A 19,578-nucleotide genomic window follows, 5' to 3' on the forward strand; every position below is an offset into this window, starting at 1 on the left:
CTTTGTAGACCATAACACAATAACCAACCATTCTAGTCATTTTTGGCTACTACTCTATTAGAGTGAACATTCATATGGAATTTCGAAAACTTAAAAGACCAAAACCAAGAAAAACTAAGAAACCGAAATACATACATTAGGAGGTTTAGCAGCTAGAAAGTATGCAACAGCAGTCGCCACCACACCAATTCAGGAATGATGGATTTCACATTGCAAATGTACTTGTACCACTTAAATAATCATTCCAACAACCACAAATTGAAGAACTAGGCCCTATATTAATTAATATAAGAGAGAGACACAAAATGGCGGGGGTGGCGGGGCTGAAAGGACCAAAATGAGAGAAGGAAGAAACGTCAAACAGCACTTACTAAGCAGAACTTTCCTCAACCAACTTCCCAAATTCATAAAATCTCATCAGAGGAGATCAGCAACATTTGAAGGCAGCTCCTCTACTACCACATTGTAGAACTTCTGGATATCAAACAGCATTCTCTCATCATCCTTTGTAACAAAGTTGATTGCAACTCCCTTCCTACCAAATCTTCCACTACGACCAATTCTATGGAGGTAGTTCTCAGGCTGGGTAGGCAGATCATAGTTAATAACAAGGGAAACTTGTTGTACATCAATACCACGAGCCAACAGATCGGTGGTGATCAAGACACGAGATGACCCAGAACGGAATTCCCTCATGATGATGTCTCTGTTGTTCTGGTCCATGTCTCCATGGGTTGCAGAGACTGTATGGTCCCGGCTTCTCATTTTGTCAGTCAACCAATCAACCTTGCGTCGAGTATTCACGAAAATCACACTCTGGGTAATGGCCAAGGTTTCATAAAGATCACACAAAGTGTCAAGCTTCCACTCCTCCTTGTCCACATTGACATAAAACTGCTTAATTCCTTCCAGGGTGAGTTCATCACGCTTCACAAGAATCCTCACAGGTTTGTTCATGAACTTCCTTGTGATCTCCAGGGCCTCAGGTGGCATGGTGGCAGAAAACACACCAACCTGAATCTTTGGTGGGAGAAGCTGGAATATATCATAGATCTGAACAAAAGAGAAAGTTCAATTATCAAGACAGAATGAATCACATATCACCAAGAAATATTGTGAAGCAATTAATCACTCCTGCAAAAGGAAACTAAAGAGAAATACAGCAAAATCAGTCAATCAGAATATTTGACAGCATATAATTTGTAGTGATTGGATCTTAGCCTTTCCATTTCATCATATTTTCTTAATTCTTACTTATTTTAAGTTCTTACAAACTCCAGAGAGAAGTAGAAACAATATAATTTTCAAACAGAAAGGCAATCATCATTGCAGGGAAAAAACCCGACAGAGTTCTGCTTTGTTTGTTACACCAATAATATGGCTTTTAACATACTCTTGATTCTTTTCATTTCATGCATATGTAATACTGCAGGATATACTCATTGATCATAAAAACACAGAAATAAATATGAAGAAATTGTCTTGGAAACAAACCTGGTCCTTGAAACCCCGAGAGAGCATTTCATCAGCCTCATCAAGAACAAACATCTTGATATGATCAGGGCGAAGTGACTGCCTTCTTAGCATATCAAAAACACGACCTGGAGTTCCAACAACAGCATGAACTCCATTTGACAGAATACGTTGGTCTTCACGAACACTAGTTCCACCAACACATGCATGCACCTTAACACCAAGATAATCTCCAAGGGCCCTCATGACCTTCTCTATTTGTTGGGCAAGCTCTCGAGTGGGTGCCAGAACCAAGCCCTGGCAGTCTGTCAAACTATAGTCAAGCTGTTGAAGAATACCAGAACAGAAGGTCGCTGTCTTCCCAGTTCCAGATTGAGCCTGCTGAATCACATCAAGACCCTTAATAAAGGGGACAATTCCCCTTTGCTGAATGGCAGAGGGTTTCTCAAAACCTGGATAGAGAATAATCATGTGTTCAAACATTCACCCGTCTAGAGATAAATAAATATAAATTCATTATGACATCAATGCACAACATGTAACGCAAATGTCAAGGTTATATCATAAAAAACAGAGAGAGAGAGAGAGAGAGAGAGAGAGAGAGAGAGATTATTTACCGTAAGCATAAATGCCCCTCAGCAGGTTCTCTTGCAAGCCCATGGAATCAAAACTGTCGTAAACTTCATCGTATGATGTAAAGAAATCTTGTCCATCAGTTGCAAGCCTGTAACAATGAATTCCCCATACATTAGCACCACGATATAAATACCCATTGGAAAGTAACAAAAAGACAATAGTGGAATCACACATGCCAACATCACTTCCCTACAAAACATGTGTTTCGCACATCAAAACATGTAATAAAGTACAGAAAGAGAAAAAAGTATTCTTACAACTCATTCATCTTGGTGTCGAACTGACGCGTATCAAACTGTGAACCTTCAGGTGCCGCCATGACTGCAAAAGTACAACAATTGAATTATAAAAAAAAAAACAGACAATCTTCAAAAGCAGTGCACCTAATTTCCCATTGTCTCACACTTGTACAATTATAAACCAACTCAGACGCTCAAAACTTGAGGATTGAATATCATGACAACAGCGTTAGCGATTCTCGTACCAACTATGAAGCTAGGAAAAACCACACGGTGAGAAGAAACAGCAATGAATAAAACAGTAGCAGCTGCACTTCAACAAAACTTTCAAAGATTGAAGCCAGAAAACTTGTGGTAACAACACTAAAGAAAAGAAAAAATTACTATACTCTTCTAATAGACAACCAAACTAAAGATCGATACCAAACCAAACGAATTCGGACACCAAACTAAACGAATTTCATTGACAAATACAAAGAAACGAGTTTCATACGGGTACGGACATCAATATAGCTTCAATGAAGAGAATGCAGAAGATATCCAATAGAAACACAGATATTGCACAAAATAAATCTCAATAAAAGAAACACAGAGAAAATCAAAACCAAAGCGAAAGAGACTGATCCAGATTCCACCAGTTTCTATGAAAAAAAAAAAAAAAAAAAAGAGACGAAAATATACAGTAGCGGATCGTAGTGAGCGTAGGAGGTGGTAAAGATAAAAGAGGGGACCTAAAAAGCGAAGAGCTTAGGAAGAAGAGAGGAATAATACCTGTGGATGATGATGTTGATTTGTTCGAAGAGTGAAAAAGGAGGAGAAGGAAATCGAAATCTGAGAAAGGCTAGGGTTTCAGAAACTCCTCGGATCTACGCCGCGGAGTTAAAGAAGGTTTGTGCGAGAAAGAGCGAGTCTCTTTTTAAGTGTGTAACTGGGCCACTTCCCCCAAGGGTTGGGTCCTATACGATATGAGGAGTCCAAGTACGTGTCGGATACTAATTGGTTGTACAGGAATCGAGTACGTATGGGCCTGGACTTGCAATGAGAATTTTGGGTTCGGTACGACCCGTTTCATTTAATTCATTCTTTTTGGGTTGGACGTTGACCCAGATTGTTTCAAGTCGTTTGTTCTGTCCAACCTTTTTTAACCTCAAAAGTGCTCCAGAGCAATGCAGAAGCTCTCATTTTCTTTCAAGAGAAACACTATCATATTTTGCTTTTGAAAATTTAAAGTTCAACTTCTATTCATTTTCAGTAGTGAAAAGTAAAAAAAGTACAAGAATAAATACTCGATATGTGAATAATACACGCATATTTTCATACACCTATGTTATGATTGTTATCTGAATACCTTGTTTCAGAGGGAGGAAAAATGTGCCAGTTACATTTACAACAACAAGGTTCAATGCTTTATATGGTTCTTACAAGGTTTGCCCACCAGAACCTTCCAAAAGCCCATGTAATGTTTACCAACCATTCTGTAGGCTTACTCTTCTTTCGCCTTTCAAGCACACCAAAAAGTGCACTCTCTCTCTCTCTCTGAAGACATCTGCGCGCTGCTTAAACACATTTGCAGCCAAACGTGCACAAATGGCTTCCGAACTGGGAAATAACATCCACAACTCCTCCATAACCTCCTATTGCTGTAACCTGAACAGAAGAATGGTGCAGTGGCATGAGAAAAGAGAATGGATTTTCATGACTAATAAGTATTCATATTCTTAAAAAAAATGACCAACATTTTGAAACATAAGCAGCCAGACAGATTGTTTAAGTACGCAAGATCAAGCTAAATTCTTACCCCAGATGCGTGTAATGAGACAGAAAAGGCTGACTGAGGGGCACATTGCATTTGTGAAAGAATCACCCCATTTATGTCAAAACGGCTAAGTAGAGGCTCTGCTCCAACTGCTAATATCTGGGAAGGAGAGAAGCAACGATGGCTAGTGAGTAAAATGAAGTCTATACAAATACAGAATTTTCTTTTAGAGAAATATGGAAGAAAGTTAGTCTGCTTTTGTATGACACTAGTTAGTAGCAATAGCAGCAAATTATAATAGAGAGGGAAAACCTTACTTGATTTTCATCAAATACTACATCCTGTACAGATGCACGAGTTGAAGTCCTTGAAATGCATTCAGATGCAGGAAGGTTCCAAACTGATAAACTCCGACCAGTACCACAAGCCTATAAAAGAAAATGAGATTAATCAGGTCACAGCACGGACCAACTTGAAGAGAAGAATGATTTGAAGACCAACCAGTTTGAAGAAAAATGAGACTAAACACTTGCAGTAGTAAAATATATGCTTACCAACCAGCTTTCACTTGCATCAAGAGCAATGCAACTGACGCACGACCCTTTCAATTTATTATTCTTTAATGGCTCAATCACTTGAACTGACTTTCCACTTTTGCAATCTACGTAAGAACCATAATACACCCACTAAGAACAATTGCATGTAACTTGCTATCTAGATACAATAAATTGGTCAAAAACAGGACTGTACTACTGTAGTAACTATAAACGAACAAAAAGTTGTTATTGGAGAGAATTCAGTTCCTTAAATAGTTTTCTGCCATAGTCCTTGAAAATTGAAATGATTGGTTCTTACCCCATATACGTGCCGTCCCATCCTCTGAACCAGTTATGATCTGAATTCAATTTTCACTTCTCAGAACAAATCACAATAGAGAGTAACAACAAATCTGAGAAAGAAGAATATAGCTTGACCTGATTTGTAGAGTTTCGGGCGACTATGGAATGCAAGTAATCCGAGTGCCCCTTAAAAATCATTTTGACTTGACCTGTTTCCTGGAAAAGTTCCAATAAAAATCATGCTGAATCAGTTGGTGCAGCAACTAGATTAAATAAACAAGAATGTGACATCGTGGAAGGTAATATAAGTAAATCTTCCTACACTTACACTTGATAATAGAACTTCATAATATGAGTAAAAATTCACCTTCAACGAATACATACCACATCCCAGCAATAGACACAAGAATCGCCAGCAGCAGAGAAAATGGACCCTCCCTGTTGTAGTAAATGAGGTATTAATACACTTGGAAAACATACTTATTTCCACTGCTCATAAGTACACAATATATTGACTTTTAAGAAAAAAATTCACATACTTGAACTTGATTATCAACAGCAAGAGCATTGTTTTCAGGAATTGGAGATAAAGCCCCCCAAGGACCCCTGAAAAAGATGGCAGTAATATACAAGATGTGTTAAAGAGAGTAACCTAATGAACAATCAAAGAGCACGTCATAAAGCATAATGAGCAAATACAATATTTAATGTCTTTCTTCCAGTAGAGTTATACAAGTGTAAGATTTCCGGACACAAACATGATGTTGTCCTCTAAAGAAAATAAAACTTCTCTATATGTTGTAGGTTCATATCTACCTATCTCATCTGATAACCCTACATAGTTAAACACTAGAGTACACAACTTGAACGAAAGAGTGGCTGAAAATCAGGTGGCTTTTCAATAACTTACTTATGTTGAGGATTCACCAGGTCAAGTACTGGCTTCACTTGGTCTCCTGTACAAAGAAGAAGAAACAAACAACTTAAGTGCGATAAAGTCCATAAAAAAGGATCAATTTCAATATCATATACAGAAGAAACATATCAAATTCAAGCGAGAATGCAAAATAATATATATTCGCAAAATGCGGTAAGCCCTATATTACCTTGCAAATGAATAGGCACGTCGGACTGTATACAATCCTTCCACCTCCATCCTCGAATTCGACCATCGTCCCCACAGCTACATGTAACAATCCCACAAAAATCAACTACATCAAAATTAAGAAATGCCGAAACGTAAATTACAATACTACCAGTACACAATGTACCTTAGCAGCATAGACTCCTCGCCGTGGCCATAAAATTTAACATCATATGCAGGCCCCTCATGCGCTTTAAGGAAGCAATTAGGTTCCGCCATTAACAAGCTACACAAAAAAAAAAAAAAAAAAAAAAATCCAAACTCCATCACCATCACAATATCTAAACAGTCAAAACGACACCGTACAGTTGCAAACTTACTATGGAGCTTTCACATTGCTGAAACCTAGTGGCTGCAACCAAAGCAATTCATTTCAGCAAATGAAAAATGATAATAAAATTAATAAATAATAATGTTGAAAACTATAGAGAGAAATGAAGTAGGTACGAGCTTGGAGACGAGGGAGGGGATGGAGTAGGCAGAAACGGATCCATCGCTGGAGGCGACGACGATGGTGTCGGGGTTAGGGTTAAGGGAGGGAGCCCAGGCGGTTCGGAAAACGGTTCGGGTTTGGATCTCTCGCTCCTTTAGAATGGTTTCCCTGTAGGCTTCTTCGTCCCAATTCCTTGCGTCGCCGCACATGGTGATTTGGGCTACGGCGGAGTTTTGAGCTTTGTGAACCTCACTGACTCCGGAGCAGAAATCAAAACGCGACGAATGCTATGACGGAGATCACTGGAAGTAATTGGGCTGGACAATCGGGCCCGGTACTTGGTTGCGCACAACTATCGTTGGGTTGGATTTAAATTTTGGAGTGGAGCTACAAACTTATAATTTTTATTTTTGGATATAAACCTAACGACATTTGAGCACGACTTAGTACGAAATCAACTTATCACATGAGTGTGATTGATATCAGTCTAGAGATGGTAACCGAGGATGGTGAAAAGAAAAATAGTAACATGCGGTGTACGAATACTCGATTATGAGTAAAGTATGGAAACAAGCCCTACTCGCCAACCTAATCTCATTCTTCTTACTTAACTTGAAATCGATCGACACAGTCGTGAGTCGATTGAAGAGAATTCTAACAGGCTTTAAAGGATCGAGTTCATGAATTTGACAAAAGCACGAGACTAGTGACTAAGAAGTAATTTTCTCGTATTTTGCCACATTCGTGGATGAGATCCCCGAGTCCAATTATCGAGTCTGGTTTGGCTCAGTGTGCTGTTTTGAGGTGCCTGAAAAACGGAAAGTGTGATATTATTCATAACCAGAAGGGTTCTCTTGATATTAAACAAAAAGCGGAGGGCAACAGACGCAAAATCGTAAAAGTCTTCGTTGGTTAGTTAATACTGTGAAACACTCCCCCTCGTATTCTCCCCACCCCAGCGGCATCCTCAAAGCCGCTTGCTTTGCTCTCACCAAAAACCCTAAAAGGTTCTCTCATTCTCATCCCCAAATTCCCAAATCAAAATCAAGATCCATTCTCCTCTGCTCACAACCCTAATCGCAGAATCAAGCAAGTAAGCTCTCTTCCACTGTGACTCTATGTCTTCTTTTTTTCTTAGCTCTTTGTGTTAAATTTCACAGATCTGTTTGATTACTACTGGGTTAGATTTACTGTGAGATTCACCAATTGCATGTAGATAAATTTACAGTTTTGGGTTTGGTTTGAACTTGGGTGAAGAATCCAAAGATGAAAGCTTTATGGACTGTTAATATTCTTGGATTAGAAACAAATTGCTAGTCTAGCTAATTTGCTATGTTAGTTTTTGCTACGGTTGTTTAGATGTTTGTTTTAGTCTGAAAATGGTTGTTTGTGTGGTTCAGATTACAATTCTTTGACTTGAGAGGGATTTTGAGTTGAGTAGTTGAAATGGGTGATAACAATTCTCCACCTGGCTCTCCTAAAGAAGCTGATCATGATTCCGATGCTAACGCGCTTGTTAAGGATGATAATAGCTCATTGGAAACAATTGTTCGAAAGTTCCAAGATTCAATGTCTGTTGGGAAGAGGCACGCATTTTGGGAGACCCAGCCTGTGGGGCAGTTCAAGGATCTTGGTGATGTGAGTCTGCCGGAGGGCCCGATTGAGCCTCCGACACCATTGTCTGAGGTCAAGCAAGAGCCGTACAATCTGCCGAGTCAGTATGAGTGGACCACTTGTGATCTGGACTCGGAAGACACCTGCACTGAGGTCTACAATCTGTTGAAGAACAATTATGTTGAGGATGATGAGAACATGTTCAGGTTCAATTACTCCAAGGAGTTTCTTAGGTGGGCTTTGCACCCTCCTGGTTATTATAGGAGCTGGCATATTGGGGTTCGTGCAAAGACGAATAAGAAGCTGGTTGCTTTCATTACTGGTGTCCCTGCTAGAATCCGGGTTCGTGATGTGATTGTGAAAATGGCAGAGATTAATTTCTTATGTGTGCATAAGAAGCTCAGGTCGAAGAGACTTGCACCTGTCATGATCAAGGAGGTCACAAGGAGGGTTCACTTGGAGAATATCTGGCAAGCAGCTTATACAGCTGGAGTGGTTCTCCCAACTCCAATAACGACTTGTCAGTACTGGCATAGGTCTTTGAATCCAAAGAAGCTTATTGATGTTGGGTTTTCAAGGCTTGGTGCAAGGATGACTATGAGCCGAACCATAAAGCTATATAAGTTACCAGATTCACCAGCTACTCCTGGATTCAGAAAGATGGAACTTCATGATGTCCCTGCTGTTACTCGATTGCTCAGAAACTACTTGAGCCAGTTCATTGTTGCACCAGATTTTGATGAAAATGATGTGGAGCATTGGCTTCTCCCTGAGGAAAATGTGGTGGACAGTTACTTGGTGGAGAGCCCAGAGACTCATGAGATCACAGACTTCTGCAGCTTCTATACTCTTCCTTCATCTATCCTTGGCAATCAGAATTACTCAATCTTGAAGGCTGCTTACTCATATTACAATGTCTCCACTAAAACTCCATTGCTTCAGTTGATGAATGATGCTCTTATCGTGGCAAAACAGAAGGATTTTGATGTTTTCAACGCATTGGATGTAATGCAGAATGAGTCATTTTTGAAAGAACTGAAATTTGGACCTGGCGATGGGCAACTTCACTATTATCTTTACAATTACCGGATGAGGAATGCATTGAAACCCGCAGAGCTTGGGCTTGTACTGCTATAGATTTTCAGTCTCTGTTTTGCACTGCGAACTGAAAAGTTTGATTTGGTGTTTTTGTTTTCATGGCTAGGTACCTTTTGCTTTTCATTTGTTTTGTTCCTCTGCATCAACACAACAAAGATTTGAGATTTTGTAATGCATTTTAGAGAACCAGTGACTTGTAATGCTTACTGCTGAGGCCATGGCGCTGTGTTGTTAGCAATGCAAATGTTCCTTTGGAGATTTTTTTTCCCTTTAAAGAAAAGTTTTTTCAGAGCAAGAATTGTGTTTACAACTCATCCTTCTGATATTTCTTGATCCTGTAAAGTGCGCCTTGGTACTAGTTTGTAATCTGTTTCCGCATATATGCGATGCCCCTTAAGTTTCACAATATTGGTATGCATAAACGAAATTGCTTGCTTGTTCCATCGCCAAAGCAAGAGATTGTCGCCAATAGGAAAAGGTATAAATTCCTCTATTTTCTTTAATAAAGTAATTAGGCACGACCAAGTTACGAATTCTTTTTCATAAACAAGCTGGCTATAAAGGTTCCATTTCACCTGTACTAGTGAATCACTATGTAACTGAAGCCCCTAGCTTCACTGGAAAGCTGCAGTTCTTTGATTAAATGAAATAGTAAAAGGCATCAAGAATCATAGAATCTATACTGATAGACAGATCAATCAATAGTACTTCTCCATCACCAGGTCCAGTCTGAAAAGGTATGTAGTATCATTATCCTTATTAGAAAAATGGGCTGCAAAAGTATTTGCTCGATTATACCTCAGGAGCAAATGAAACTATAATAAACAAAACTTTACAAATTCTCTAATCACAGAGGTCATCTTCTAATTGGATAGCACAGCAATTCGGATGTTACACAACCAGAAGAACTTCACCTTGCGAACCTGTCATTAGGAACAACATTAGTCAAAGAAAGTGGAAAATCTGTGATCAACACCACTTCACCCTGCAAAAGCGGCGAATCAGGAACAGCATATAATCAAAGAAAGTGAAAAATCTATGATTATTAAGAATTTTAAAAATTACATTTCTTAAGAAACTCTTCTGCCAACTGGAGCACTGAGTTTGTGTCTTCGAACATCTGTGAAACCCTCTCCGACTCTTTCACTGCTTCTGCAGCCACAAATGATTTGTTTTCTGCTTCGGCAATCTTGTAGGCAGCAGCCACTGCCGCTTCCTCAACTGTTTCATAGGGGATTACATCAGCATGACTCTGCAATTGCGTAAGTTGGACATCATTCTGTTTTGGGGCCGCTGGTGTGTCATTCTGTTTTGGGGCGTTTGGGGCCAGTGGTGCATCATTCTGTTTTGGGGGCGGTGGTGCTTTTGTCTCACCTGACGAGTCACTTTTTATCTTGAAGCAATTTTGAAACTACATTTTCAAAGATTTAATAACTTAAATAAGTCGCTATTCTGCATGTAATTCAATGTAATAGGCAAGAAACAATAGTTGCTGAAATGCACCGATGCATAAAGAACATAGCATTAACAATTTAACATATTCAAGTAGTTTAGTTTTTTAAACAACACCTTGTGAAATATTTTCACTGATAATTCGAGCTGAAAGAGTCAAAACCAATCACCTTTTCAAGTTTTTCTTGTGCAACCAGCCTTCTTAACCTTGAGCTCAATAACCTTCTAAAATTTTGGGGCACCTCATTCTTTTTCTCCAAAACATACCTTTGCTGCATAACAAAATTTCATTCTATGAAATTTCTGTAAGAATAAAAAGTGAAAATCAAGCTATAAAAGGTAACATTCAGTACAACTCATGACAGTACAACAGTAATAGCAGGCGGAGAACATCTTCAGAGGCTTCCAAAACAAACTAAACTGGGAGAGTTTTTATTTAAATTTTCAGAAAACTTCATTCTTGGCAGCAAACGAAGTAAAAGAAAAGATCAAACAAATACTGAATATTTCTATACAATGATTTGGCCTATCTAACTGAAGAAAATTGACATACCGAGCTTGACTGGTAATAAAGTACTAAGATATGTGGTATTAAATTACTGAGTTATAAGTTATATCATCTATCGATTAGCTAATATAGGATTGAAAAAGTACACATGAAGTTGCAGCTTTAACATATGGACACAAGATGTACCATCACTCCCTGAAACTTGAATCTATTAGCTATAACTTGGAAGAGAATCGCAATTATACTTCACTTCACAAGAAAATAAACTACTTTGCCTATAGTAAAACAGTAAATAAAAATTGGCAACATTTTAAAAACAAATTTAAGGGAAAACAGAAACAAAAAATGAGAGCTTAATGTTCAAGCATACCTCAATAAAATTAGCAATAGCACCAGTCTCCAATCCATTTGGATCTGTTGAGTTAGAAAGTGCTTCAAAAATCATTGCATTGTACCTATATTTAATAATTGGGAAAGTCATCGACCCAAATAAGAACACAGAACTATCTCTTGCTAATGAAGTAACTAGAAATTGAGACAATGCAAGGAGAACTGAGGGGTCCAGAACACAAAATTCCTCTATTAATTTCTGCCGTTAACCATAAAGGCAATATAATCTCCAGATGTTTGATGAGAGAGTTAGGAGTGATAAAGCATAGAATTGTGACTAGGGCTAAACTATAATATGATTGCAGGGAGAGAGCTCATCTAATCCCATGGAATGCAAGGCAAAAGAAGATCCTCCCATGATGCTAGGTATGGCACCAAGGTAAGAATTGTAAGGGAGAGCAGTTTTACAGTTCAGATGATGATAGCTACAGTTCCTCATGCAGCTCAGTTATAGTTTCAATTAGTTGGCATTTTTTTTTAATGTGAGAACCTATGCCATGGAACTGTGCATCCATATTGTATGAAGGAGGTACTATACATGCTAAGATGAGGAGTTTTACATGTGAAACTACTTCATAGTATCTATAAAGGTACATAGAACTTCAATTGACCCAGTCTTTATCAACTTAGCTGAAGGATTATATATGTGTTTACAAACTTTAGCAAATGACATCTACTTATTAAGTGAAGGGTCTTTGGCTTCATCCACCATTGAACCAATTCTGAAAAGCTATCTTGTTTAATATTGTATCCACGTATTCTTCTGCCCTCATCATTCCTCACAATATGAAACTCAAAAAATTTTAGTTATTATTTAGTGAAAACTAGTAATACAACATCATGTTACTACCTGTACAAATTTTATGTTATAAAATTAAAAAGCAAAGGAAAGGGGAAATAAGTATCATACATTGGAGCTGTTTTTGCTTCAGTTTTTGCTTCTGTTGGGGAATCATCTGCCACTGGCTCGCCTTTGACAAGAGATGCTGCTGCCTCGCGTTTGACAGGAGCTGCTGATGACTCACGTTTGAGAAGAGCTGCAGCTGGGTCACGTTTAACAGGAGCAGCAGCAGAAGGCTGTGGGGTGGAGAATAGAGTAACAGGACTATCTCTTGGTCTCATCCTTGCTTTTTCTCTGGGACCCCCCACGCCACTAACAGACATATTCCGCCATTTGTCCTACAAGAAGAAAACCAATTTGAGCACAGACCACACTCAACAATTGATTACTAAGATATAGTGTGGTACCATAACTCATTGACATCAAAATTCAAATTTTCAGGCCAATAAGACTACACACAATTCTCCCTTTTTAAACACAAATTCCATGTAGCAAATTAATGAGAGCACGTTTGAAAACCAAGCAGAATCCAATTGCAGATTTTACGCCAGTACAATGCCTCAGAACTTTGCACAATGTAACATTAACAAAAACCATGTCGGAAACAGTCCAACGGGCAGCAGCCACACTGACTCATCAAGCTAATCAAAGTTTAATCAAGTACACTGGACACTGGGACCAAACCACGAATCTGCTAGTTTATTTGACCCAAGGTTCACCATTTGAATCCACAAAACAAATCGAAAAACCACACCGCCTCAAATTCATAGGTCTCAAACTGTTTTTTTTCCAATAACCATTACAATTCACAAGCAAAATTTCAGTCCAAAACACACGTAACACCTTACCTTCACCAAAAGACCAAGGCTATTAGCATTCAATTGCCTCTTATTTAACACCAATAAACCCTAAAAACGCTAAACGCCATCACTTGTACAGCCTAAAACTACTTCCCTCGGGTTTCTTCAACACTAAAACTCAAATTCTTGATTTTCTATACTAATACACACAATATATATACAGTTTGCGATATATAAATATATGTATAGAGAGAGAGAGAGAGAGGTGGAGAGAGAAAGAGACCTTGAGATCAATATTGGAGCGAGAGGAGAGGAAGGGGTTGAACTCGGGGTCTTTCTGGATATCCTTCCACTTTCCGGTGCCGTGCTTTCTGACGCCGGCTCGGAGCGCCTCTTCTTCCTCCGACGTCCATTTTTGCTTCGGATTTCCCATCTTTTGTGGCTCCGGCTCTGTGTTTGAAATTTCGGTATCGGACTCTCTAAGACTGCCGCGACTGGTTTTGCTCGAGCGAAGCCAAAATTGAAAAGCGAGGGTTGGTTTTGGTTTTGGTTTTGTGTAAAAGAGAATGGGAGAGGATTTTCAAGACGACACCTTTAGCTGGATTCAGTCCATAAAAGGAAAACGGGTACGGTCTGAACTGGACCCTTTAATTTGTCTCCGGCCCATGTTTAGGGCCCACGTTGCTTTAAGAAAAGAAAAAAGAAAAAATTCATTCATAAATGAACAACCATGACTATTTGAATTTAATCCTAATCATAAAATGGCACGCAGCAAAACGTGGGCTATCTGACTATAACCGTGCTACATATACATTATTTTCAGCTACCCTCACACATCCGCGAGTTGACATATTAGGAATTACTATGCTAGGAGCCTAGGACAACAATGTTTGATTTCTAACCAGCGTTGATGAAATATTATGCTAAAGAAACGATGTTTTGTAACCATTGTAAATAAAAATCTCCGTGACTATATAATTCATTTTAACATATCTAAAATGCATTAATACAAAGTATAAAGCCCCAGATTCTGCAGGTAAGGTATTAACTTATTGGGTAGGTACATTGTGAAAGTGCTGCACAACTATGATAGAGCAACTACATAGAAAAAAGCGCATGTGTTCATATATAAAGATAAGCACAAAGCCTGCACATAAAGATAAGCAGAAACAAATTGGAAAATAGAAAGAGAAGAATCATGACAGGCATCATGCTTATCTCTCACTGTAGCTGCAGTGCTGAATATACACGCACCGCTGAGATTTGACGGTTTTGAGTGATAAATAATGGATCCCATATATGAACGGCTGAGATTGCATAATTTGTGTATATGGACTTGCTCCGCCGTGTATAGAAGAATTTTTGGCTTTTAAGTAATTTCTTATGTGTCTGGACAAATCTGGGGTTCATATATTGCTTTTAAGTAATTTCTTATGTGCCTAGATTAAACTAAAACTACTATTTATATTATTGGGTTGTTTGCACCAATAGTATCCGGATACTTTGAGGACTGTCAAAGTGATATCTAAATTTTTTTAAAATTTATCAATGTAATTATTTTCTTGTCAATGTAGTACTTATATCAACTTTCCGTCACGGCACAGTCAATTTTGATCACGTGAAGCTGAAAATAAGAGCAAAAAAAACTTTTTCATTCCATCAAACCCTAAATGAATAAATTCAAAATTGAAATTAAAAACTGAATAATTTATTATATTGAAAGTAAAAGATAAATAATTTTTTTTGCCTTTTCTATTAACCAAGATCTCAGTCCAATACTTCTCAAAAAAAAAAAAAAAACCCAATCCAATAAGTATTTGAACCTAACAATTCTTCATGTTCATCTTCTTAAACCCAGTAAAAAAGTGAAAAAACAAAAAACAAAAGAATTAAAACCCAAATGATGTGACCGGGCGTTCGGCGGTTTATTTCACTTGCTCCCCGCCAAAGCTTCCCAACGGAAGCATGCACAACACAAATACAGCCGCAATTAACACACATTCCAAAAGGCAATCGGAGCCCGGCCCCTTTCAATAGAAACTCTCCACGTGTCTAATATCGGATGACCGTCTTAACTCAGTAAATTAAAGCGCACCGTGTAATTTCTTTTTCATAAGAGGTTATTTTCCCCCACTTTTTTTCTTTTCATTTGAAAACTTGTTTGTCTTTTTGTGGTTGCCAAACACATGAAGTAAATCAGTTTTCTTTTCTAAATCTCAAGTCATCAAATTCGCGAACATACCAAACAGTGAATCAGTTTCATTTCCCTAGGTCTAAGACGCCAAAAACCCAAATGGTGTGACTTGTGACCGATGAGTCGGTTTATTTTACTTGCTCCCGCCAAAGCTTCCCCAACGGAAGCACACTCGCTCCAAACGCAGCCACAATTAATACACGTCCCAAAAGGCAACCACGGACGACACGTATTCAATAAGCCAAAATAGGGACCACTTCTCCACGCCCAGTCCAATAGTGTCTCTCCACGTGGCAGATTTCTGGATGACCGTCTTTAACTCCTCAGCAAATTAAAGCGCACCATATAACTCCCTTCCCTATCCGCAACCCCCCAAGAACCAACCAGTTAACTCAGCGACTCCCCAGCTCCGTTGAAGCCCTCGTTTGATATTTCTACACTTCCAAAATATCACTCACATCCCTGGAAGTATCTACAGTGATGATGGTTTGAGTTGTGAGCTGTTACTGTTACTCCCGAGAAAGTTTTAGACCGGCCTTTGTTTTGGTGGTCATGGACTGCATTGGAATCGGAGCTCGGAACTTTACGGCAATGACGGTGTCGTTTTGCCCCACTGGGAGAAGAGGGTTTATCCCAAGCAATAAAAAGGAAGCTTCTTTCTTTCGCTACGGTGCTTTGTGTAACAAGCATTCTCTGCTGCAAGTGAGAGCCACTGCCGGAAGTGTGGCTGTCAAGGAAGGCTTTGCGGATGAGGAAGATTACGTGAAGGGCGGTGGGTCGGAGCTTCTTTTCGTCCAAATGCAGCGGAACAAGGCCATGGAGAAACAGTCTAAACTCGTCGATAAGGTTACCTCTCTGCTTTTCTGGTTTTGTTGGATTGTAGGTGTTTGTGCATGGTCGGATTTGAATTTAGATTCCCAATTTAGTGAAATTGTTACTTAAATATGCAGCTGCCGCCAATAAGGGATGATGTACTGGATTTGGTGGTGATCGGTTGTGGTCCAGCGGGTCTTGCTCTGGCTGCCGAGTCGGCTAAGTTGGGATTGAAAGTTGGGCTCATTGGCCCTGACCTGCCTTTCACAAACAACTATGGTGTTTGGGAAGATGAATTCAAAGGTAGTGAACTCATGATATGTATCATAAAATGTACCAAGTATGCAATTAAAAGCACTCGAAAACTCTGCTGATATTGGTCTCCGATTCAATTTTTACATTTTTCAGACCTTGGACTAGAAGGGTGTATTGAGCATGTTTGGCAGGACACCATTGTGTATCTTGATGACGAAAGCGACCCCATTTTGTTCGGTCGTGCTTACGGTCGTGTGTGTCGAAATTTGCTCCATGAGGAGCTTTTGAGAAGGTAATTAGATTCTACATTTCTACTCCATGATGCGTGTGTGTATAGTACAGTTCTTGGTAGATACATAATTCTTATTGATTCTCTTAGGTGTGTAGAGTCAGGTGTTTCATACCTTAGTTCAAGGGTGGAGAGTATTGTTGAAGGTAGCAATGGCCATAGCCTTATAGCATGTGAGCATGGTATCAATGTCTCCTCTAGGTATTGTTCAATTCAAGTTTTTAGTGATGGTATACATGGTTTTATGCTGCTGCCGGACATTGTTTCAAACATCTAACGCGGTATTATAGGCTTGCTACTGTTGCATCAGGAGCTGCTTCAGGGAAGCTTTTGCAATATGAGGTGGGTGGTCCAAAGGTCTCTGTCCAAACAGCTTATGGAGTGGAGGTTGAGGTAGGAAATTTCGTATTAGTGCTAGGCCGAAGTCAGAAAACGTATATATATGATATGTGATAACTAGTTCCTCTCTGGGGTTGAGAATCAATGACTTACTATGTCTATTCTGACTTTCAATTTCAGGTGGAAAGTTATCCATATGATCCCAACCTGATGGTTTTCATGGATTATAGAGACTACACAAAACAAAAAGTTTCATGTTTGGAAGCAGAATATCCCACATTTCTTTATGCCATGGCCATGTCCCCAACAAGAATATTCTTTGAGGTTTGCCCAATGTGCATTAGCTGTCTGTTAAACTAGTGATCCATGTGCGAGTTATTTACAGGAAGTTAATTTGCAGGAAACTTGCTTGGCTTCGAAAGATGCCATGCCTTTTGATTTATTGAAGAAAAAGCTCTTGTCAAGGTTAAAGACATTGGGAATTCGTATTGTAAAAACTTATGAAGAGGTTAGTTTTATGGACAGAGTATTATTCTTTCTTTCGCTTCAAGAAGGCTGGAGAGGGCTTAATGCATGTGCCATGTGAAGGAACAATTACATATTCATCTTCATCCATTAAAGGAACTAACCATGGTTGTCATTACTTACTCTTAAGGGGTATAACTTTACAATAATCAATGTAGGAATGGTCTTGGATTCCAGTTGGGGGGTCATTACCGAATACAGAGCAAAAGAATTTGGCATTTGGTGCTGCTGCTAGCATGGTACATCCAGCCACAGGTAATATCTAAACCAGAATCATCAAGGTTATTCCAATTGGTTAGTTTAGATGCCTAAATATAGTTCTACCATCTTCAAGCAGGGTACTCAGTAGTGAGATCTTTGTCGGAGGCCCCAAAATATGCTTCTGTGATTGCAAAGATTTTGAAGCAGGATCATCCTAGGGCCAGTCTTAGCCGTCAAATAAATAATCAGAATATCTCAATGCAAGGTATACATCGTTTGGACTTCATACTTGAATCTCCATTGCTGCCTTTCCAATGATAATTTTCTTAGAAAGGACGCTTACATGTTAACATCTGTTTGCCTCTCCGCATTTTGTAATTTAGGATTGATAACTATAAATCATTTGAATTATGCTTCATATGTTTTCCGTACTTGGCTGTCAGACTACCCTTTAGTGAATCAATTCTAAAACACTTTCAAGTTGTTATTAGGATATATACCAATTTAGACTAAATTCTGATATTTAAGAGCTTATGTATGCCGAGAGACATGGTTTGTGATCGATTGGTAATTTGCATTTCAATTCAGTTGATATGATCTTTTCGTTTCAGCCTGGAATACCCTCTGGCCACCAGAAAGGAAACGCCAAAGATCATTCTTCCTGTTTGGACTAGCGCTCATTCTGCAACTGGACATTGAGGGCATTAGGACATTCTTCGATACCTTCTTCCGCTTACCTACTTGGTACGATCAATTTTCCACATCATATCCGATGCATTTCCTTCAAAATTCTTGCTCCTCAGATACTGATCACAAGAACCATACATTATAGCCTACAACTCAACTCGAAAGCATTATCTCGTATACAACTGTAAAGCTGTTTAATTCAACCTTGAACTAAACTTGAATATTGGATGGTGTTGCTTCTTCCCTTGCAGGATGTGGCAGGGTTTTCTCGGGTCTTCTCTGTCCTCGGCTGATCTCATGCTCTTTGCCTTGTATATGTTTGTTATAGCACCAAATAGTTTGAGAAGTCGTCTTGTCAAACATCTATTATCAGATCCTACTGGAGCCACTATGATAAAAACCTATCTCACAGCAAACTTGAATTCCTTCCCTTAGAAGTCAGAACACAGTTTAGATCAGTTATTTATTAAGAGCCCAGCCACGCACTTCTTAAAAGTCCCTTGTTTTTCTATGTAAATACTAAATACATACGCATTATAGGTTAATGGAACAAATTTGATAATGGGTCTCACCTGCTTGACAGAGTTGTGGTAACAATTTAGTAAATAAATATGGTTTATATATATATAGCATTATTTATTTGATATATGCATAGTTACTTATGAACTTTGCTCTTCTAAATATCAACTCGTTTCTAGCACTTTTAGAATTCAATCACTGCTACTTATATTTCATGGACAACACATTACTTTGCGTTTTTCTTTTGGTTTAGTTGAAGCATTGTCCCGAATGACCCGATGCACACTATTTACATTACACCTTTATGGCTAGTATTATCATTTACTTTATAAATTTCTCATATCATCCCACATACTCGTCTCGCTTGTCAAGACTACATGAAAAATTAATTTTACTCTTTACACCTTTATACAATTTTCAGAATGCCCTCGTCTCACCAAAAATTATATATGCTCATCTAACCTAAACCCTTTGTTGTGTACACCTAATGAACCTAACCCAAAAACTATATATATTCTCGCCTAACCCAATGT

The 19,578-nt window shown here is 38.8% G+C and overlaps 4 protein-coding genes across 4 annotated transcripts; 2 read left to right on the forward strand and 2 right to left on the reverse strand.

Moving 5' to 3' along the window:
- Positions 1-96: 96 nt before the first annotated feature.
- LOC133734627 (eukaryotic initiation factor 4A-15-like) lies at positions 97-6,897 on the reverse strand. Its single transcript, XM_062162257.1, has 17 exons — positions 6,535-6,897; positions 6,408-6,439; positions 6,215-6,313; positions 6,050-6,126; positions 5,854-5,899; positions 5,489-5,549; positions 5,328-5,381; positions 5,079-5,159; positions 4,960-4,999; positions 4,659-4,765; positions 4,422-4,532; positions 4,147-4,263; positions 3,914-3,995; positions 2,367-2,430; positions 2,091-2,197; positions 1,495-1,925; positions 97-1,053 (listed from the first exon to the last, which is right to left on the reverse strand). Exons 1-17 carry the CDS (start codon positions 6,727-6,729, stop codon positions 418-420), a joined length of 2,340 nt encoding a protein of 779 aa, XP_062018241.1. The 5' UTR covers positions 6,730-6,897; the 3' UTR covers positions 97-417.
- Positions 6,898-7,447: 550 nt separating this feature from the next.
- On the forward strand, positions 7,448-9,490 carry LOC133713448 (glycylpeptide N-tetradecanoyltransferase 1). Its single transcript, XM_062139489.1, has 2 exons — positions 7,448-7,613; positions 7,921-9,490. Exon 2 carries the CDS (start codon positions 7,967-7,969, stop codon positions 9,269-9,271), a length of 1,305 nt encoding a protein of 434 aa, XP_061995473.1. The 5' UTR covers positions 7,448-7,613; positions 7,921-7,966; the 3' UTR covers positions 9,272-9,490.
- Positions 9,491-9,893: 403 nt separating this feature from the next.
- LOC133713458 (single myb histone 4-like) lies at positions 9,894-13,802 on the reverse strand. The gene is made up of 6 exons (XM_062139500.1): positions 13,507-13,802; positions 12,493-12,761; positions 11,563-11,647; positions 10,855-10,956; positions 10,298-10,643; positions 9,894-10,155 (listed from the first exon to the last, which is right to left on the reverse strand). Exons 1-6 carry the CDS (start codon positions 13,654-13,656, stop codon positions 10,124-10,126), a joined length of 984 nt encoding a protein of 327 aa, XP_061995484.1. The 5' UTR covers positions 13,657-13,802; the 3' UTR covers positions 9,894-10,123.
- Positions 13,803-15,770: 1,968 nt separating this feature from the next.
- Positions 15,771-19,174, forward strand: LOC133727090 (lycopene epsilon cyclase, chloroplastic). The gene is made up of 11 exons (XM_062154719.1): positions 15,771-16,263; positions 16,368-16,533; positions 16,639-16,777; positions 16,865-16,975; positions 17,065-17,167; positions 17,294-17,437; positions 17,514-17,621; positions 17,797-17,893; positions 17,976-18,104; positions 18,451-18,583; positions 18,778-19,174. The coding sequence occupies exons 1-11, from the start codon at positions 15,970-15,972 to the stop codon at positions 18,959-18,961; spliced, it is 1,608 nt and encodes a 535-aa protein (XP_062010703.1). The 5' UTR covers positions 15,771-15,969; the 3' UTR covers positions 18,962-19,174.
- The last annotated feature ends 404 nt before the right edge of the window (positions 19,175-19,578 follow it).

The sequence above is a fragment of the Rosa rugosa genome, chromosome 1 (genome assembly GCF_958449725.1).
Source record: "Rosa rugosa chromosome 1, drRosRugo1.1, whole genome shotgun sequence".
Taxonomy (NCBI): Eukaryota; Viridiplantae; Streptophyta; class Magnoliopsida; order Rosales; family Rosaceae; genus Rosa; species Rosa rugosa.